At 41.0% G+C, this 21,853-nt stretch overlaps 2 protein-coding genes across 2 annotated transcripts; both read right to left on the reverse strand.

The window, feature by feature from the left end:
• Window positions 1-319: 319 nt before the first annotated feature.
• On the reverse strand, window positions 320-7,844 carry gdpd3a (glycerophosphodiester phosphodiesterase domain containing 3a). Its single transcript, XM_080043412.1, has 10 exons — window positions 7,403-7,844; window positions 6,378-6,420; window positions 5,475-5,610; window positions 5,095-5,140; window positions 4,753-4,871; window positions 4,136-4,225; window positions 3,839-3,972; window positions 3,454-3,513; window positions 3,148-3,199; window positions 320-1,552 (listed from the first exon to the last, which is right to left on the reverse strand). Exons 1-10 carry the CDS (start codon window positions 7,539-7,541, stop codon window positions 1,424-1,426), a joined length of 948 nt encoding a protein of 315 aa, XP_079899538.1. The 5' UTR covers window positions 7,542-7,844; the 3' UTR covers window positions 320-1,423.
• A 1,682-nt stretch (window positions 7,845-9,526) lies between these two features.
• mapk3 (mitogen-activated protein kinase 3) lies at window positions 9,527-21,329 on the reverse strand. The gene is made up of 9 exons (XM_080043264.1): window positions 20,940-21,329; window positions 19,131-19,313; window positions 16,702-16,891; window positions 15,535-15,651; window positions 15,310-15,424; window positions 14,857-14,991; window positions 14,591-14,700; window positions 13,627-13,755; window positions 9,527-12,879 (listed from the first exon to the last, which is right to left on the reverse strand). The coding sequence occupies exons 1-8, from the start codon at window positions 21,128-21,130 to the stop codon at window positions 13,636-13,638; spliced, it is 1,161 nt and encodes a 386-aa protein (XP_079899390.1). The 5' UTR covers window positions 21,131-21,329; the 3' UTR covers window positions 9,527-12,879; window positions 13,627-13,635.
• Window positions 21,330-21,853: the final 524 nt, after the last annotated feature.

The following is a 21,853-nucleotide window of genomic DNA, read 5'->3' on the forward strand; positions in this document are numbered from 1 at the left end:
TATGTTTATGTGTATTTGCTTGTGTGTGCAACATCCACTCAAAGCAATTTGTGTGTGTGTGTGTGTGTGTGTGTGTGTGTGTGTGTATGTGTGTGTGTGTGTGTGTGTGTGTGTGTGTGTGTCTGTGTGTGTCTGTGTGTGTGAAAATTCCTTGCAATAAACCTATTCTGATTCTGATTTGCAGCACCAATCAGTGTGTCTTTTCATTTCTTTAATGTCCAACTACACATCTGTGTTCTTTTCATCTTAACCATAACATTTCATCTCAACCATTTGAGGCCAATGTTTAAAAGAAAACTAAAAGAAAACAAACAGTGGGTCTGTTAAAAAAAACGTTTTTATTAATACCCCAAGGAAATTAAGTGGGGATATAAAAGGGTTAACCATAAAAAGAGAATATAAAAGCAGAACTCCTGGAATGAATTTTTCCAAATAAGTTATTTAAATTGAATTTACTTCATCCAATAAAATTATGTCAGCAGACAGAACATCAGACACACTCAACAAAAAATCACTCTGTTATCATTAAATGGGAAGTCAGTTGACTCCTGCGGGTTAAATATTGTCTACAGCTACACACCCTGGACCATTGGACCATCCTCTCACCACTTTCTCACAGACTGAAATAAAACAAAGCTCAGGGCGGATCAAAAAACTCAAACATTGCCACTATTTCACTTCTTTTGAAACCTGACAAAGACTACCAGCCAGCTCCCCGTTCCATTTCACTCATCAACAAATATGTAAAAATCATTAGTGAGGCTCAAGCACGCAGATTATGAAAAGAGATTCCTTCCATAATCCATCTAGATTAAATGGGTTTTATTAAAGGTAGACACTCTGCAATAATACACACAGCAGTTCCATTGAATACAATCTTAGTCTCTCCAGCAAAAAGAAAGCCACATAGTCTCCTTCCATGCAGAATTAGATTTTGTAATGGGAATTTAGTTTTTTCTCACATTAAAGAAATTTGGCAAGAAAAAAGGACAGTTCTTGTAAAAACTAGATCAAACTCATTCCCTCAACAGCTGGAATGTGGCAGCAGAAGCACATACCGCCACCTATTCCATGATTTACTTCACCCCACCACTCTGTCAAACAATACTGGTGTGGCGACATGGACAAGGGCAGGGAACCCCTTTTATGAGGGCCATACCCTCAACAGACAAAACAACTGGAAAGAAAAGAAACGTATCTACAATAGGAAAACTTGCTCATACGGAAAGACCGTTCTCCTAAATTGTTGTTACACCTTTGTTTGTCTATTCTATCCAATGTGTCACCTTTTTGCACTGATACAGGAAGAAGTCAGTGATTGATTATGTAAACACTGACTGGGCTGCATATGTGTTGCAGATAACTCAGTGATAAGGTAAAAGATGAAAGGGCTGAGGTTCGTTTCACTTTCATGTTTCGGGGGTCAATCCTGACACCTGTTTCTGTGGAGGTAGCTAGACAGTAGAGTCGGGTAGTCACTCATCACCCCCGTGGCCCCCACTTCGAGTGCAGCCTTCATGTCTTCCTCTCGGTTGCACACAAACAAATGCACCTGCAATTACAGAAAGATACCAAGCAACTGTGATGATCTGTCGGTTGGTGTCCCTGGAGATCCCCTCAAAAGACATAATTAAAGGAATAGTCAATTTTTTTTTGTAGTTTGTTGCCTCACTCTCGGGTTCAAGACAAGGCGACAGAAACCATTCTTTAACTGTCAGAGCATGATTGAAGGAGACATGGGCAAAGGTCGCTCATGGCTATATGTAGCTTATCACAAATAAGTTTTACAAAATCACTAAAATGTCATGTGTGCTTGTTGACACTTGTTTATTGACCATGTTATGTTGTGCTCTATATTTTTTACACTTTGTAATACAATTTTATTTCACCAATATTTGTGATAAGCTAAGCTATTTAGCAATTAGGGACCTTTGCTCATTTCTTCTTCAAAAATGCGTACACAGTTAAAGGAATGGTTTCTGTCGCCTTGTATTTTGCTTTATTACCATTGAAATACATTATATATTTTAATGGTTTGGTTGCTTTGGTTCGTTCTGAGCTACAGCACGTAGCCTGACCATAAATTACACTAAGATATGAAGGTTAAGGTTAAGGTTCAACTTTATTGTTCCCGTGGGGAAATTTGTCTTGGGCACAGTGCATCATTGTTTTCATAACATACTTCACAGAGAGTACAGCAGAACAAAAACAAACAGACAAACTAACATTTTAACATCGACAACATAGAGCTTGATTGAGACTAAGTTAAATTGTACTTTGCTGTATTGCTTAGAAATGTACAGTAAGGGGATACAGTGCAAGTGTTAATATTGTATATGTATTGCACATTGCCCTATTTAACTAGAACTTGTGGATAAAGTGCTTAGTGCTAATGTGCTCACCTATTTATTGCACAATATTTTATTGCACATCGTTCGTCAGCTTAATGGAGGCTGGGACAAATGATAATTTAAGGCAGTTAGATATAACTGTCAACATACTGCAGACATCAGCATGAAAGACCAGGGCGCTATGGATTAGACTACAGTGTGGAAAAATAGTTGATATGGCAAAACATAAAGGCATTAATATACTGCTATTAAGAATTTTACCAATGCCAGGGTAGCGTTCTGTTACATTACTGAAATATAAAGTATACTGCACGCACATAAACAATGGATTTATACAGTGATTTGAAACAGTGTCCATTATTTTATGTTAGATTCCTTGCTATTAGAGATAAAAGTTTTTGATTAGTTTTTTTTTCACTACAATTCCTTATTTTACACAATACTCTCTTTTTTTCCTGAAGGGGAGGGAACCTTACCACTGTGTGTACATGGAAGGGCTTTTCTTGGTCACCGGTTTACTCAGAATTTCTCACAAGTGTACAAATGAGATGAGGCCTTCAGCAGCTGACAAGGCTGCGGCATATGACTTCAATTGTTTTAATGCTCACTGCTTGACTATGGTGGATGACCTCACCCCTGCATAGATTACTCACTTCAGGACAGAGGTGATGCATTCAAGGTGCTGTGAGCATTTTACTGTTGGTCTGGGGTGTACAATTTTTCTACATATTGTGTTTCCAATTTTTTTTGTCTAAACTTTTCTTTCTTTGATCTTGTTTTCTATCTTTTTCCATACCTGAATTCCACGGGCTGCGAGGTGGTTAAAAAGACTCTTCCTCATTGTAACTCTGGAATGACAGCATGGATGAACATTTCAATATTTTTAGACAAACAACAGTGAAAACTTTGTACCCCACATGTTGTAACTGCATGAACACGACACAACTTGTATTCTGGATGTCATTTTCTCAGTAAGGCTTTCAGTGAAATAATTTCTCTTTTAAATGTTTGGCAACTCATAAACATTTTAGATTTCCACACACCAAAAAAAGTTGGTTGTAAAAGGAAGGCTAGAGGATGCCCACTTGGAAACTGTACTCACTTTTCTAACAGACAAAGTACCAGCCAGTTCCTCAGGATGCGTTTCTCAGGAATGAATGTCCTTCAGCACACACAGAGAGAAACAACAGACACGTACTGTGACACAATATTAACTATTATATATAACTATTTTTGTATTGTCATTGACATTTTTATATCTTAGATTCTCTCATGTGTTCTTCTATATTTTTTTTTGGTTTGTTGCATTGTTGGAGGAAGCTGTGGATTTAAGAATTTCAATGCCAAAAACTGCGCAAGTATTTGTCGTGCATATGCCAAACAAATAATTGTAAAACTTGAAAGTGTTAACAGCTTGCTGGCATTTATGATTGTATAATGATGATGCCATGGCCTCAACATGTTTGTACACAGGCCAACAGCCACACCTGTTGATGATGCGTGGCAGGTAGAACTGCAGCAAACTCTCTCCCAGTGGCACAAAGGGCAGCAGGCCAGTGTAGAAGAGAAGCAGAAGCAGCGCACCTCGTTTCATGGTGAAGCTGTATGGCATGGAGCCATTCTGAGAGCAAGCAGAAAGACAGCTTTTTATGACATGGTTTACTGTTTTAGATCTAAGATCAAGCAGTCGAAACAATTTAGAAAGGGGTAACAAGATGTGACACTGTGTGTAAAAGCTTTACTAAGTAACTTTGTTTCCCCCTGGTGGGTGTTTTATGTAGTACCGTTTCTTGGCACTCCTTCATGATCCCGGAGTCAACAGTGGCCCAAACAGTGATATCCTCCCTGTTGTAGCGTTTGATCAGGTTGGACACCTGTAAATGGACAAGAGAGGGGCAATAGATGAAGATGTGAAGAACTGACACGGCTTAAAGGTGTATTGAATTGAATTGAAATCAGCGAGCAAAATCGAGTACTTTTACAAACATGACATTCACGGTGCACAACATGGGCAGTGAATGCATAATTATAAATGAAGTGTACATAATATTCAAAACAACTCGACCTAGGTTAAAGGTGGGGTCAGCGATTCTAGAGAAAACAAATCTAGTGTTAATACACAACCTAGGCTCTGTAAACGGACATGGTGCTATAGCTACAGTGGGCCCCCTATTGTTTACATACCCATTTTTTCAGAGCCAGCCCACACACACACACACACACTGTACAGACAGGTAGCGAATCATGAGGAGATATTCGCAGATTTTGACATAAAGTGAATTTAACAAGCATTCTCCAGAATCACTGAATCCACCTTTAATACGTAAATATGAATTTTTAGAATTTTGGAGATTATTTCATTTACCAGTGAAAAGTGCTGAAGTGTTTTTTCTCTCTCTACCTTATCTATCATCTGTTTGTTGTTTTCTTTGATCTCAACGCTGACAGGTATCGAGGGGAACTTCACGAACACGTCTTCCAGCAGAGCGAACTTCCTGTCTGCACCGCTGCTGTAGTGACCTGGAGGAGGGACACACACACACACACACACACACACACACACACACACACACACACACACACACACACACACACACACACACACACACACACACACACACACACACACACACACACACACACACACACACACACACACACACACACACACACACACACTCTTATTCATTAGATGGCTGTTTATTAACCACAATAATTAGATAGTTCATGGAGGAGCTCTTACCTGCATAAAATGTCACCGCCAGTCTTTCCTTGTACAGAGGCAAATCCTAAAAGAGTTGAAAGCAGATGCACGGAGACGTTAAAGTTACATCATCATTATATAAGATTGTGATCACCATTACGGGCCAAGTATTAGGCAAACCGCACTGAAAACAAACACTGATGTAAAAGATGTAGTTCCGGGTGCAGTAACTTAATATTTTGCAGCTATTTTTGAACATTGCAATAAAACTAGAGCATATGGGGCTAGATTTATTTGACAAGCATTATGTAATGACTATTTGTATATGTTTAAGCCCAATAGGGTGGGCTGATAAAAAGACTCCAAAAAAATCCACCAGTGTTTGGCCTGACCTTTTGACCTATTCATCCTACCCATACCTTTAGATTGAGTGAGGAGATGGTGGCGTCGTGGCCTGTCTGCCTCAGCAGGTTCTCATCGTGTGACACCACCAGGTGTCCGTCGCGAGTCATGTGACAGTCCAGCTCCAGCATCTGTGTGCCCTGTTCTACTGCACTGGAGACACGGAGGGAGGAAAGAATAGAAAAAAACATGCATGTGATGCTTTAGCAGTGAGAGAGCTTTTAATTGAACTGTGAGACAGCTGTTGGCCAATCTCTAAAAAGGTTCACTATGTAACTTTGGGTGTGTCAGAGAAGTGAACATTTTCGAAGGTTTATTCTCATAACTGAAAAAAAAAACTTTCCTCACCAGGAAAATTGGAACAATGTTTGAAGTTAGAAAGCTACTTTAAAAGTAGTTTAAAAGTTTAAACATTGCACAGTTGTTGTTTACAGCAGCATGGCCCGCAGTTTTGTTCACAAACATATTCTATTCTTACGTTTGGGTGTGGCAAAATAACTATTTGAATCTAAAATTAAAGAACTATTCAACCGCCCTAGTATTACATGTAGGGAAAATATGCTTTGTAAACCAACTACACACTCTGCAAATGCAAAAGTTTGCATCATCACTCAGTTTTACGCCTTATTAGAAAGGATAGATAGAATCAGAGTCAATTAGAAGGTGCTCGGTTGGTCACAGGCAGCATCCCTGAGACTGTTTAAGCGATGCTTTTGAAAAAAAAGGGGAAAATGTGCAATATGTTCATGTATGTCTTCATACACATTCAGAGAGACTGTGAGAAGCTGATAAATGGCAATAGTAAAAAAAACACAGTTTTTGGCCTGGGGCTGAAAGGCTTTGAAGTGAATACAATCCTTTTATCTCACCGCTGTTCTGAGAGCAGCAGCAGTAGCTCACCGCTCGAGATCTGTACTCACTTTGTGAACGCAGCCATTGTGCTTTCTATCCTCTCTCCACATCCTGCAACAGAGACACACTTAGTTGCACTGGGACAAACTTTTGTCGCATCCAATACTTTTCTGAGAATACTACACAGTCAATAGTAAAACCTATACAATTGGCTGTAAAGTGTAGTCAGATTCAAACTGTTGACTTGTATTTCAGTAGACCCCCTGAGACACAGAATTAGCCCTAACTTGATGAGGTTAGCAATCAGATATTTGCATCTCTTTTCGGTTGCACTGAAGAAAGGTTTGGGACACTTGGGTGTCGATGGATGAAATATTTATTGAAGCTCAGCCAAGGAGCAATTCAAGTGAAACAAAGTGTATTGGCACCCAATTCTTGAGATCAGTGTTTTAACTTTGTGCCAAGCAAGATTCAATGACACTTTCGTTTTACAAGTATCCGAATAAGGATATTCTAAGCATGAATAACCATTCTATTGCATCCGAAATCACAAACAAGTAACTATGGTAATCTTAATCTGTACTCAACACACACTCTATGGAACCTTTAAGGGGGGCCAGGCTTGGGAACCAAGCATATCAATGTTTTGGGAAAGAGCTGAACTGATAACCACTAAGACCTTGGTTTCTAGGGAGATTACTTACTATCTGTACAGCTGACCTGACAGTGCCTTCTAACAGGAGACAATGGACAGCCACATAAAACAAGATTACCTCAAGTAAATTATTAATATTTACTAAGATAAAGAAGGAAATTCCATAACATTGTCAACATGATGCTTGTTATATTGACTTTTTATATTTTCCCGCGGGTTTTCAACAAACCTGAGAGAAAAAACTAACTAAACAGTTATTTACAAATTACCTTACTGTATATAGCATTAACTAAGCATTAATGTACCCTTACTGTACAGTTTTAATAGGAAAATATTATATGTTACCTTGTAAATCACCAGAAGCACAATGGAATATTAAAAATAGCCATATAAGATCTCTCCATATACCTCCCATTCAGTAATCCTGAGCAGACTCACCTCCTCTGTGTGAGATGTGTGTGCTGTAAAAGGCTGTGCGTTTCTTCTTGTGGAGAACCAGGGGGTTCTTCAGCAGGTAGACCGAGGCGAGAGTGTATCCACCCAGAGCCGGGAGGACAAAGTACAGAAAAGCGCTCATCCCTTCCCCTGTGAATACGTCCCTACTGCAAGATCCCACCACTGATGTTGGGACAAAATCAATTGAAGCTATTGATAAAGATATCTAGATCTTTTAAGTTTCCCAAAGAAAAGTGAACCGATTGACACGAAGACAAACTGCTCCCGAGCTACTTTACCTGGAATTTTTGAAAAAACTGGTCGGACTGGTATTTCCTAAGAAAGCGTAACTTCTTACTCACTCTGAGTGAAGGCACCTAAAGCCTTTGGACCTGTACAATATAAGTTAATGAAATACCAGCTCATTGACCATGAGCTCACCTCACCTCACCACCCACTCTCTCTCTCTCAGTGGCCTCTCCCCTGGGCAAGGCTATTTCACTCTCTTTACTCTGCTTTTGTTCGATGGTACAATGCGCGTGTGTAACACCTGGGCACTAAATGTCTGCCAACACTTGCCAACACTTTCTTTAATCCTGCTTAATTGATTGGATTGTTTGGTCGGCTCGGCTGTCAGTGTTTGTGTGTGTTCATAAATCAACCTCATATGATGACATGCAGGTGGTATGAAGTGTCACGTTCAGATTTATTGTGACATAGTTTGTAGCTGATGTTTTGGGAGCAGCTCTCTTTAGCCTGTGTATATTTGACAAAGGTGAGGGCGTCCGGAGGAGATATGTCAACTCAAATCTGACCCCTGACGCCAGAAATATGGGAACAACTGCATGTCCAGAGAGGAAAGCATGCTCCCTATACATACAATACAAAGTCAGCAGAGTGTATTACTGCATTGTTCAGCTTCAAAAACAAAGCTGGAATGTGACAGTGCAAAAAAGGTGGAGCCCGCTGAAATGTTACAACAAGCCTGGTTCCCACCAGAATAGATGTTATGGGTCTATTCACGGCAGTGCATTGCAGTGCGACTTTCCAGCATTTTCTTACGTTTGCAGGTGTCTCCCTTTGACTAATCCTAGTCACTTTCCATTTTCCAAACAGATCATGCACCATTGTTTGACTACCTTTTTCTTTTCCAGAAGTTGTCATAGATTTTTAACTTTTAAATGAGACATTCTTGCTGTCATATCTTTATGGGGATGTTGGGGTACCAACCCAGTATCACGGCAAAGCGTGTACGGTGAGGACGAGTTTAGACACGAAAGCCCTGAAGCAAATAATCTTTCATGGTTAGATGCTGCCAAGTTATCACCCTCGGGCTGTTATATTTCAGATCAGTCTGCAGAGTAAGGCCACTTTTAATTTAGCTCACAAGATAGTCAGTCAAGCTATACAGATTTATATTTTGCCTGAAAAGTTTGCCTCCCTGCCTCCAGGCTAGCGTAGAACTAGGAGTCAGTGACACCTGATAATCAGTGGTTCCATTGGCAAGACATCTGTTGTCTCATGTAACTCTAACCTGACATGTTAAAGATGCCACAGCATCTACAACTCAGCTGTGTCACATCCATAGATGGTATATAAAATCACATCATGTATTCAGTAATGAATGAATTTTAAAAAGTAGTTGTTTTACTCCTCTTTGTGGTCGCTTTGGGTCTTTTTGTGGTAATTAAGCATTTATTACAATTGTTTCGAGTCTTTTTTTTTAATTTATTTTTGTTATTACGTGTCTCATTGCGGTTGGTTTGTGTTTTTGTCATTTTTAGGTAGTTCTGCATCTCTTTGTTGTGGTTTAGTGTCTGTTATCGTTTTGCGAGTCTTTGCAGTAATTTGACTGTCCCACAAGAAACGTTCACTTCCCAGCAAAATGTTGTGATACTGCTTTGTCAGCTTATCCACTTATGTATCTGGTAGGAGGGCAACACTAGACAGCTATGGATTACTTTACAGGTCTACTTGAAGTCTGATTGTTAGTTATAGGTCTAAGACAAAGTCAAAGTGTCTTTGTGAAATGGTTAACTGCAGTCTAATGACTGAATGTAAAAGGTGCTGAAAGTATCATGGAAGGGAGAACAATAAACACAAGAAAAAAGCATCCACAAACAGCTGTAACAGTATCAGGAAATTTTATTTAATTATATGTATATAATTCTGTTTCTTTGTTAATCGTTTAATTCATAATACCCATAGAATATACAGACTATAACCCTCAATAACTCATATCTCTTTGACAATCTACTTAAATCTTCTTTTAAAATAATTCCTCACAAGATCCTGGAGTGGAAATCAAAAAAAAAAAAAGTGCCAGAAAGATTGAAAACACTGCCAATAATAATAACCACGCCCATAAGAGAAATAAGGAAGAAAGAAAAATACAGATAAAATTAAAAACATCCTAATAATAAAAAAAATAATAATCATACTTTAACTCCCTTTTATGTAAAAAAAGAAAAGAAAACAACAACTCACCAATATACCAACAATAGCAATAATAAGAAAGAACAGCCATTTAAAAATAACAATATATGGAGACAGGCCCCATGACAGACAGGCCCCTTAGACTCGTCGATACTGCGTGAATGTATAATGGTGTGTTTAAGTGCAACTTTTCACAAACACACAGTTACTCTCCTCAGAAAGGGATAGAGGAAGTGTGTGTGTGTGTGTGCGTGTGTCAGGAGGATTGCAAAATGTGGTCCTCTAGGTTCGTTCCCATGGTTACCCATTGAGATGTTTGGTCTGGTGGCAGGTTGGAGGGGGGAAAAAAACACCCAAAAAAAAGCAAGCAGGGCCTTATTGACTGTTGATCAAATATACATACAAAATACCTGTGTCACACACACAAAATGATAAGTCTCACTGATGATGTAAAAGCACAGGTAAATGCAGAGAGCGCCCCAGCTGTTAGGCTCACACACATACACAGAAAGAGTCTTGGCTTTATGTTACTGAGGAGCAGATACACACACGCACAGACATAAATTACTGCCTTAATTAATACACACTCACACACAAAACTTAAAGCTGAACAAGGAGGATGTGAGACGGGTGGGGGGGAGAGAGAGCGTGGCTGAAAAGACAAAGTGCAGGCGTGCTGATTGAGTTATGTGATTGGAGCGAGTGTCTTGCTCGGTTTTTGACCATACGTGATCCATGATCCAGGCAATGATTTTTCTGAGGAGAAGGGTATTACCAAATATAGGTGAGGAGGAGGAGGGAGGCAGCCCTTTGAGTAAAGCGTGGCGAGAGTTGGGAGAGGTTTGAACAAAAAAACGGATGAATATCACCACGTGCACCGAAAAATCTCACACCTGATGGCTATGGCTTTGGAGGAAAAACAGCCCACAATAACGTGACTAGAGAAACAAATAAAAAATAAAATAAAGTTGCTGCTATAGGGCAAGTTCAGTGTGTGAGCGCTACAGATCCAGGTCTATCTGCATCACAGGCCTGCCCCTGAGAGAGAAGAGATCCAGTGCATGTGTTGGTCCATTTGTTTTGTTTTTTGGGAATTGGGGGGGAGAGTCATCTACTGGTTCTTCAGGCAGAAATGAGCGCAGACTGAGCAGTGATGAGTACGATCACATCCAGAACGACGAGGAGAAGCAGACATCAACAATGGACGCAGACATAACATACACACACACACACACACAAAGCCTACTCCGATGAGAAAAACTAAAAACAGGAATGAGCGCTAAATCACCCACACTGAAGAATTAACATCCATTACGTCAACAGGGAGAGCAGGGGAAAACACAAGAGGGAAAAAAGAGAGAGCGCAAAAAATAAAAAAAACAGACTAACTGGGATATTGTTTTGCACAGCCATGAAGGGATGGCTGTTTCACATGTGCAGCACTAAGGTTTTTACTATTATGTTGCCACATCAGGGGCCCCGAGTTCATGAATTTTAAATGGTGTTCGGTCCAACTCCCAAACTTGGGGAATTAAGTATCTGATGTATTGCACCTTCGAAGACGGAAGTGCCTGAAAACCAGACAAATATGGATGCCTCAGATCAACCAAAGATTGAACATAACAAACATAGGAATCTCATAGTTTTCATGGAGGAGCTGTTCCTGTGAAAATGCAACTGGCCTGACGTTAAGGTGTGGTGACAGACTCCGGAAAATGATAACAGTTTAATCTTACATTTTGGGAATCAAAAAGGAGCTGAGGGACCACAGAGGGCCAGTAGACTACGTACATATGTATGTAATGGGATATAGGAATGTGATACTGACACTGGATCAGCTACTTGATGTTGGTTGTATTTCATGCAAAAAGGGGGCAAATATGGACGTTGAGGTGACGATATACCAATTGTCTTACATCAGTATTTGGGTTGCCCTCTGTTTCTGCATTTCGAAAAGAAATTCCAATGCAGTTCCTGATCCATTCAATTTCTGCACGTTTTATCTCGGATGTTCTTAAAAATGGTGCTTTTAGGCTTTATTGTTTTGATTGAATGCACATTTATAGAAAGTTCAATTCCATGCCTTTTGCAAATTTTTCCCAATCTTGTGGGGGCCTCCTAAATATAAAATGGTATGGTTTATCTGCCCTTGGTTACAAGTTATAGGTCAAGAAATGTATTCTGGGTACAAGTCAAAATACTACAATAGATATTCCTTTAGTTGCTCCCAAGTCAGGTTTCCTGCATCTCTCTGCCACTTTGGTTAATTTCAGGAATGCATGCATTCATATGATCATCATACAGTTTGTCTGTTTTTGTTAGAAAAACATGCCAGTATAAACATTGAAGGTTTGTCTCAAAAGTGTTCAAAAAAAAGAAAAAGACTTGCTAATATACCCCCCCCCCCGCCCAAAAAAAATTTACAGACACTACTGAACTGATCAAAAATAAAAATAAAATAAAAACAACAAAAACCTGTGACAAGCACGCTTTATATTACGTATATACATACACACACACACCCGATTAGCATCCCCGTACTTTTAGCCCTCGATATATATATTTTTTTCCAGGTTGTAATTAACATGGAGCAAGACAAAGAGAGTTATGGTGTTGGTTAATACAGTAGTATGTGCTTATATGAGAGCGAAAAAGAGAGAGGAGAGCTTAGATAGACAGATGGACAGATGGGTCGGCAGAAGGTGCAGGAGAGGAGAAAAGGGGAGAGTCACTGTAGATGAGGACAGGATGAGGCAGGATGTTGGAACGGGAAAACTAAACGTGAGGCGAGGAGGGACAAAACGGAAACAGTACGACAGACCCTACCGCCCCATCCAGCCACAGGAATAGAAATTTAAAAAAAAAGTTTAACTTAGCTCTCTTGCAGTAGAAATGGAAAGATAAGCAGTTAAATGTTCATATTTCTTGGTTTCTCTTTTTTCGTTGGTTTCTTGAAGATTTGCATTTTTTCTTTTTCTTTTTTGAGAAGGTCATTTGGGATCGTCTTGTTCCAAGCCTCCGTGTGGCTTTGTCACTCTTTAGGGCTAAAAGAAGAAAAAAAAGGAAAGAAGAAAACACACTTAGTGCCTCTTGGATATAAGATTTCAGTCCAACTTCCATTTGGACAAGATCTGACCTGTCATGTGTTAAGACGTGAGGATGAAGGAGAGACCAGAAATGTTCATTTCAGCCACATATTGAAGAAAAGTGGCTTTGCTGAATCACATATGAACGATAGTGACTACAGGAGATATCTGCTGTGGTAAGGTAGTGAGGGAGATGGGGATCAACGTTTGTACTCTTTGATACAACAGTAAGAGAAATTAATTTATAAATCGTATGTAGTTGTTTTTCCAGACTTATTCACTGGTTACATGAAATATTATACAGGACATTAAGTGTGTTTACTAGTCAATTTCACACTGAAGTTGGTCTTAGTAATTAAACAACATCCAGTTTATCTGAAAACTGCTTCCCAGATACACTAGTTGTCAAAATAACTTTTTGTCAAAATCAGTGAATATCTACGGGCATGTTCCTAGCTTCGGTGGGCCCCCTTTGTTTACATACCCGTATACAGAGCCTAGGCAGTGTATTTACACCAGACAAGTAGCGGACTTTGAGGAGATATTCACTGACAAAGTGATTTGACAACAAGCCTTCTGCAGAATCACTGGCATCCACCTATAACTACATAAAGATGGCATGTCTTCAAAAACATAAATTTCACGTTTTAATTTGCAACCCTGCGTTGATGTGACCGTGTGTTTGGGTGCGAGGTTGCCCTCTACCTGTGTGTCTCAGGATCCCTGGTAGTTTTTCTCAAAACGAAGTGTTTCCTCGTAGATCAGTTCCTTCAGCTTCTCCTTGGGAAGGTCGTCCAGTTCCATGGAGAAAGTGAAGGGCTCCTCTGCTACTGGCTACGCACAGAACACACACATAGTAGACACTTTCAACTTAAGCTTAGAATTTAGGTCCCTCTTATTTAACTTGAAAAATAAAGGCCTTATTGGCAAAAAGAAAGTGATGTGTGTTATACTGCTGCAACATGCTGCACATGGTTCTTAAAACTATAAAGAAGGTGGCTGCAGCATATGTCCCAAAGGTAGTGGGTTCAAATAATTAAAGAGATTAATAAATTAAAAGCCTGGCGAGGGTAAGTACAAGTCTACAGTGTGATCATGACACAACCAAAGTAAAACTGCAGTTCAAAGGAGGCTGCAGTTTCACACAAACTGCTGTAGAGGCATGTAACAGCTATGAGTAAAAAGAAAAAATTAAAAAAGAAAAAAAGTGTTTAGTTATTACGCTCTTTTATTAACCCCCTAACCCTGTCCCAAGCGAAGGGGAAAACCATAGTATGTTGATTGCATTCCCAAGGAAGCTAAGAGGCTTCCAAGCACAAAGCTGAAAAAGGCTTACAGTTAAATCTTGGCTTGTGGTTGAAAACAATGACGAACATGCCCACTGCGTGTCTGAATAAGCCTTTCTGCTTTGGCAGATCCCCCCACCCTCCATATAGCACAGCCCAGTTAAAATATTGATGAGCGTACTCTTTCCACTTTAGCTTTTAGAAAACTTAGATTTTTCAGCACAAAACATTACTTCACTTGGGCTTTGTGTAATTTCTTTGCAGGTTTTTCAACTTGTCCAACTTTATACAAATTGAAATGTGATTTTTGTTTAGTGCTGCAGCAACAGCAGCCAAATGAGTAAAATAAGCGCTTGAAATGACGGCTGTGTGTGTGTTCGTACCTCATCTGTGGGATCGTAGTACTGCTCCAGGTAAGGATGGGCCAGGGCCTCCTCCACGCTGATGCGCTTGATGGGGTTAAAGGTCAACATGCGGCCCAGCAGGTCCAAAGCTGCGTGCAAATTATGAAATACAAACTTATTTTATCTCACGGTCTAAATGTTTTTTGGACTGATAGTGAAACAACCAGAAATGTAAAGATATTTTGAAATATACAGTATCTGGAGTTGATATCTTTGTTATTTTAAAGGCATACGTCAACCCTTACCTTTGGAGTCCACTGGAACTCCGAAGACCTTCTCCCAGGGGACCTTGGCCTTTTCAGGCAGGGACTGCAGGTAGTTCCTGGCCTTCATGTTGATAATGCAGTTCAGATCGTCCGGAGTTGGAGAGCCCAGCACGTCTGCAGGCAGAGATAGAGGGAAGGGGACATCATTCAATATGTCGACTCAACTGATGGCTTATGGGGCAGATGTGGCCGTTATCTAATCTCAGTCCAGTTTTTATTGCCGTTTTTGTTAACAGAAAAACTGCACAAGCTCAGTTTTCAATAGGATAAGTAACTTGAGGAAAGAATACCATAACGGTTATAGATGCACATGCTTTTTAAACTGGTTGTTATTTAAAGGATAAAGTACTAAAAAAAACACAAGAAAAACAGAGTGGATTCCAACATGGATGATCATCTTCAACTAACTTTACAAAAATAACATTGTCTCACTCAGTATGTGGTTGAGCTGGTCCAGGTAGTGTTTCCCAGGGAAGAGAGGCTTGTTGGACAACATCTCGGCCAGGATGCAGCCCACCGACCAGATGTCGATGGACTTGGAGTAGCCCTGAGTCACAAACACACATGAAGCGCAAAGGAATAAGAGACCATCCAGTCAAACACAGAATCCACTTCGCTCACTCACTCACTCACTCACTCCCACACACAGACACCCACCTTTGAGTTGAGCATGATTTCTGGAGCCCTGTACCAACGCGTGGCCACATACTCAGTCAGGAAACCTGTGTGGTCGTGCTCTGGGTCGGCTATCCGCGCCAGGCCAAAGTCACAGATCTGAGGGCGACACAATAATCTTTTATTTTCACATTATTATCACTTTATTTGCTTTTGTTCGCGGTCTAGAACCAATTATTTTGACTTTCAGCGTTACATTTCATGTTATATAAGGAAAAAACACATTATGGTTAAAACTCACAGGCATTACGTGATAAGGTTTGATTTTGATTTCTTGAGCTTTTCACTTTTTTTATTTCTCAAATTGTTCTCACATGATCAACTAATCCAGGGACTTAAGATACAGTACATACACTCAAGAACAAAGTGGGATCAGGAAAGAGAGACGCAGATTTGTTTGGCCAAAAGTAGAATAGAATTAGAAACAGTAAAGCCAATTTATATACAACAGGACACCGGAGGAGGCGTAAATAGGGCTCATCTGGCTGCCGTGAAAATCTTAAAAAAGGCTTCAGAACAGAATATTTCTAGACTAAAAGCCTGTATCATTTAAAGAGAGGCAACCATTTGACAGGGCTTTGGCGAGAAAGGAAGGGTCAGCCCTACACAGATTCAACATTCCTGAGATTCCTTTATCAAACGTGGTGGTCGAGAGCTGGTGCAACCTGCCACTGGTAACAAATCGATGTCATAAAAATAAGCACTCAAGACCTTAAAAGGTGGAGTCAATGATTCAGGAGAATGTTGGTTGTCAAAATAATTTCTTCTCGTCAAAATCATTGAATACCTCCACACAATCCGCTACCTGTGTCCATACTGTGTGCGCAATTAAAAAATAAATCCAGTGTTATTACACAGCCTAGACTCTGTAAACGGGCACGTTGTTAGCTATGGTGGACGCCCATTGTTTACATTCCAGATTCCAGAGCCTAGGCTGTGCATTAACACATTGTGAGGATATATTCATTGATTTTGACAACAAGCTTTCTCCAGAATCACTGAGTCCACCTTTAATGCACCATGTAGGAATAAGGGAATATCTTCTTATAGAACTTTTAAATTACATTTTACAACAACATTATGACCAATTTCCACTATCCAATCACCAAAATCTGACAAAATAGATGCAGTTGTGCAGTGTGTGTGTACCTTGAGGTCGCAGGTGGTGTTGATGAGCAGGTTGGAGGGCTTGAGGTCGCGGTGCAACACGTTGGCTGAGTGAATGTACTTGAGGCCTCTCAGGATCTGGTAGAGGAAATAGCAGACGTGGTCGTTGCTCAGCTTCTGGCTCTTGAGCAGCTTGTACAGGTCGGTCTCCATCAGAGTCTGCACAATGTAGCTGGAGGTAGGCGCCGGTCAAGGGGGAACCACAACAACTTTTGTTCGGACGGAAATCTCTCAACGACAATTGGACAGATCAAACCGTTTCAGGAGGGACATTAATTCTCAATTCAATAAGGATGAATCCCTTACTGACTTTGTCGACCTCTTGACTTTTCGCCTCTCACGTTTGTAGTTTAGAGCAACATGTCTCTGTACGATATCCGCATGGATTGCCATAACAGCTGAAGAAGCTTAGTACCTCCTCAGAATGAAGTGTGATGACTTTGGTGATCCTGACTTCTTTCCGCAATTCCAAAGTGTTTTTTTCTCTGATTAAAGCTACAGTGTGTAACTTATTCATATAAATGAATACCGGGTACATTCAAGCCATCGCCAAATGGTTTGATACAAAGTCGATTAAGAATACCAGCTCCACAAAACGCTCTCTGTATTTCTCAGTATGGCAGCATTCACAAACTGGTGTCGCCCCTGACACTGGAACAGGAGCTCAAGAAGCGGAAAAAAAATGTTTCAGTGGTACTGAAAAAACCTGGATGTACAGCAGAAGGTATAAAATCCATGCAAGATCACTGAAGACTTACGTCATGTAGATGCGCCGACAGTGTTTTTCTAATTACTCAGAATTCCTTATGGGGCAACAGAAGTTACGCACTAAAGCTTCAATAACAGAACGCCTTCAAAGTTAATGACACTCCCATTAGCCTTTCTTTAAGATCTATACTAAAGAGCAAATGTTAGCATTCCTAAACGCTAATCTAAAATGGTGGACATGATAAACGTACCTGTCAATCATCGACCGAGTAGCATTGTAATTGTCAGCATGTTGAGCTCAAAGCACCACAGAGTGTGCACTGTGCTAGCGGCTGAGCTACTCGGAGAAGGTTTTGGTGCCCTCCCTGATGAGGATTCATCACAACGTCAGCAAACACACAATACAACAGAGTGGAGCAACTACAGAGGTCAAAGACGAAAACCAGAAAATACAAAAAAAAACAAGGACATCACACATTTCCTTTCTGTTTTTCAGCACACAAAGCATCTTCTCACAAGAGAGAAACTGTTGGTGCAGCAGCAGCTCAGTGACCAGCCGAGCCCACTGCTAGATGCTCTTTAACTAATCACTGCTGTCTCCAGCTGTCTGAAAGGAAATATTGAATCAATACTAGCCAAATAGATAAACAGTAAAGATGAGATTAAATGAACGCAGTTCAGAGTTAACATCAACGTTTATGCCTAGATATCAGGGCACTTCTTACATCTCTAGAATATAGTAAAGTATCTAAATTACACAATGCAATTAAAAAAAACTAAACTCACAATGTACTTGCTAGAGTTTGAAAAATAATACAATTTTTATTGATTATTTCCGTTTCAAATTTAGCCTAAATGATACTTGTCCAGAGAGAGCCTTCAAAAAGCAATTGACTGATTGATTGTAAAACACCCTAACCCAATAGACTCAAACTTTCTCTCCTCGTTAACCAAACTTCTAGGTCTGCAGCAAGAGTACATAGGCTAAAAGCTGGATTAATCACACGCACACACACACACAAACAACTCCTTGTCGTTGGGTCAGGTATAAGCTCACCATGGCCTCACAGCAGCATTCTTAACTAAAAAAAACTGCACTAATAAAATTCTCCCTTTAAAAAGTAATTGTGCGCAGTTTTGTTACGGGTTCATTAAATACAACATGGACAAATATTTTAATTAACACCTTTGGAGTGTTACTTAAAGCTATAGTGTGTAACTTCTGTCACCCCCAAGAGGAATTCTGATTAATTACAACAACACTGTCCGTCCATTTTACATGAGGTAAGCCTTCTGTGATCGCCAATGGATTTGGAACCTTTTGCTGTACGTCCAGGTTTTTTCTTAGGAGTAGAATCAACAACTGAAACATTTCTTGGGATTTTTCTGACCTGCTGCGCTAGTGTCGGGGGGCAACACCAGTTTGTTAACGCTGCCATACTGAAAAATACAAAGAGTGTTGTGGAGCAGATAGGCTTGATCAACTTTGTGTCAACTCGTTTGGCAAAGGCTTGATTGTAACCAACATTGATCGATATGAAAAAGTCACGCACTATAGCTTTATGCTAAAGGTAGCAGAAAATATATACAAGTATTACTTTTTCATGTGTAAAATAATTTGAATGCTATCAAATAGCTTGATTCAGTCTAAGTTTTCGGGGGGAAGCAGCAACACATGGCACGACCAGCAATCAAAAGGATACACATCCCTCATGTTGTCAATGTGCCGGGCCCGGAGAATATCATTGATGCCGATGATGTTCTCATGGTGGAAGCGCAGCAGGATCTTGATTTCTCTCAGTGTGCGCTGGCAGTATGTCTGGTGCTCAAACGGGCTGATTTTCTTGATGGCTACGCGCTGGTTCGTCACGTGGTCCAGAGCGGAGCTGGATTGGGGCGGATGCAAAAAAAAGAAGAAGGAAACAAAAGGTTTCAGATTACACACACACACACAATGACGGTATCAGGGCCTGCTGGGCAAATGTACCAAGCTCCAGAAGGGCGTTGCAGACAGTCTCCATTACCAAGATAATAATAATATGTTTATTGGGTATAGCACCATTCACAGAAATAAAATTCACAAAGTGCACTGTGACTGTATTTTGTTGTTGTTGCCATGCTATGGTGTTATACAGTGTATGTAGGTGCAGGCCTGAGTGTAGTGGCAGTGTCAGTCTGAAAAGGTGTGTTTCTGGGGGACCATTGAGCTCACTCTTAGTCCTTCCATGGAGGTTTGGGGTCCAAATGATTGAAACCCCATCAGTGATGATCGCACAATGAGCCTTTGTGGAGGCCGGGGGATCAAATCTAAGTTTGTACATAAAGCTTCTCACCCTCAACAGGAACAGCAGTTACATCACATCTTTCCTAGTTGGTGAGAACGTTCTCTTATTGCACAACAAACTGCATAAAACTGGGCATGTTCCCACGCCTCTGTAGCTCCTTCAGTTGCATGAACAAGTCAAGTGCACTGGATAGATTGAACACACAATGCTTCAAATCACATAACTGACAAAACGTCTACACACCAGGATGACATGCAAAAACATACAGCTATTTAAGATTACAGCATCAACACCCTTATTGGCTTCCCATTCGCTATGTCAACTGGTGGGTGTTGGCAATGTTTACAAACAGCAAATGCTGCGACAGTGGAGTCACATGACCACGGCGATGACACAAACAAAACCGCCGTGTGCAGCTCTCTTTATAGGTCCATGGTGTGCAGCTGTCACATAGTGTTGTTGTGAGGACGACAGTGATCTATTCTACACCCAGTGCCATTGTTGCAGTGGTTCGTTGTGAGGTGGGCCCCAAGATCTTGTGCTGCCATCCACTCTGCACGAACACGCAGCGCCGTCACATCTCATCGCGTTCACGGTGCAGCCTCGACAGCCGTGACTTGGCATGGGTATCAACACAGTGCAACAGGGTTTGTTCCTAAACGCGTCCACACAAGCCTGTGGAACCCACAAGAAGACGAGGAAAAGGGCCTAGGCAGATAAATCCGACAGGCATCCTCTGCAGCAAGCAAACAAGCTCTGCTGCAGGCGAAGTGTTTAATAGTGTTTATCAGTTTTCAAGGGAACACGAGTATGATAGATTGTGAGACTGAGGCCGGATGTTATAATGTAAGAAAATGGCCGTAGCGTCTAATTAACTCGACTATGCGGTCAAATGCAGTCTGCAGCAGATTTTTCATCGGATATCAGCAAAGTACGTCCTGCGCAATCACTCCCAGTCTTGTTTCCTGTAAAAGCTCATAGCCACGCCTGTAGCTCGTCAGCTAACCTGCTGCTAACCACAACACGAGCTGTCTTAAGCTGAATTCAACAATGTCTTTCAATACACAAACATCACGATTGCTCTTCACATTTACGTTTTGACGCTAGTTGAATACAGCAGCTCCGGTTAGCGGGCTAACAGTACTTTGCTAACAAACAGCTTAATGATAGCTCCCTCTTTAGATTTCTCCGCTAGCCCAACAAGAAACAACAAGCACATTAACTCACCAAACCATTCCGTAAGCCCCTTCCCCGATGTAGTTGAGGTTCGTGTAGCGGGGGCCCACGTCGAAAAGCTGGCCCTTCACGGACTCGGTCTTAATGGTTCCCGGAGCTGGTGGGGCCACCGTGCCAGTCGACCCAGCAGAGGAGTTGGAGCCTTCGGCCCCGGCCGCTGCGGTGCTGCTCGAATCCGCCATTCTTCCTCCAAAACCAGCGATGTCAAGATGTTTGACCGAAGACCGCTGCTCTCTGTACGGCGGGGCAACGATTGTCCGAGGGAGGTATCGTCAGTCACAGACTTTTCGCCGAGCGGTTTGTTTAATTCACGGAGCGTATGAGCAACTCGTCCAAGGCCCTCGAGATCTCTCTACTACCGGAGTGCAAATGGATTTCGTGCGCGAGCGTGGATTTGGTCGCAGCAGCAGTGAGCGTAAATGCGCGTGCCAAATTACGGTAATACAGGTGCGTTCGATATCCACACTAGAGCGACTTTGTTTGGGCGGAGTCATGCTATTTTGACTGAGGCCCCGCCTGTTCTGCCGTACTGTTGAAGCGAAACAAGTGCGACTTGCGAAATCAAATTAATTCTGATAAACAAGCAGCAGCCACGGGTGGGTTTTCCAGAATGTGTTGAATGTTGCCTGCCTGTTATGGCCATATACTGTAGGTTATGACAACAATATTATACTTGATTACCAAACTGTAAATGTATCAATATTTTATTTATTTGTAGCCTACATCTATTCACCCTGTGCACTATGAGCTTTGACTTGTTGGCGCCAACTAACGTTATGTCAGAGTACTGAACCGCCTTAACATGGATTTTTGTGCTGCTTGTGTTTTAGACATATTCAGTTTAATCTATGATGTGGTTAAAGGCCTGTATGCGTCACATTTAGACTGTACACCAATAAGCATTA

Source organism: Ammodytes marinus (assembly GCF_949987685.1).
Source record: "Ammodytes marinus genome assembly, chromosome: 16".
NCBI lineage: Eukaryota > Metazoa > Chordata > Actinopteri > Uranoscopiformes > Ammodytidae > Ammodytes > Ammodytes marinus.

Bases quoted from the DNA above. Each gene is read 5' to 3' on its own strand.
- gdpd3a (XM_080043412.1), bottom strand. From the start codon at position 7,541: ATGAGCGCTTTTCTGTACTTTGTCCTCCCGGCTCTGGGTGGATACACT. The intron at 6,421-7,402 runs GTGAGTCTGCTC...TCTCTGTTGCAG, and splicing joins ACACATCTCACACAGAGGAG to GATGTGGAGAGAGGATAGAA. The intron at 1,553-3,147 runs GTATGGAAAAAG...CTGTAATTGCAG, and splicing joins TCGCAGCCCGTGGAATTCAG to GTGCATTTGTTTGTGTGCAA.
- mapk3 (XM_080043264.1), bottom strand. From the start codon at position 21,130: ATGGCGGATTCGAGCAGCACCGCAGCGGCCGGGGCCGAAGGCTCCAAC. The intron at 16,892-19,130 runs GTATCCTTTTGA...GCCTACCTCCAG, and splicing joins ATTGACAACATGAGGGATGT to CTACATTGTGCAGACTCTGA. The intron at 14,701-14,856 runs GTAAGGGTTGAC...ATTTGCACGCAG, and splicing joins AGTTCCAGTGGACTCCAAAG to CTTTGGACCTGCTGGGCCGC.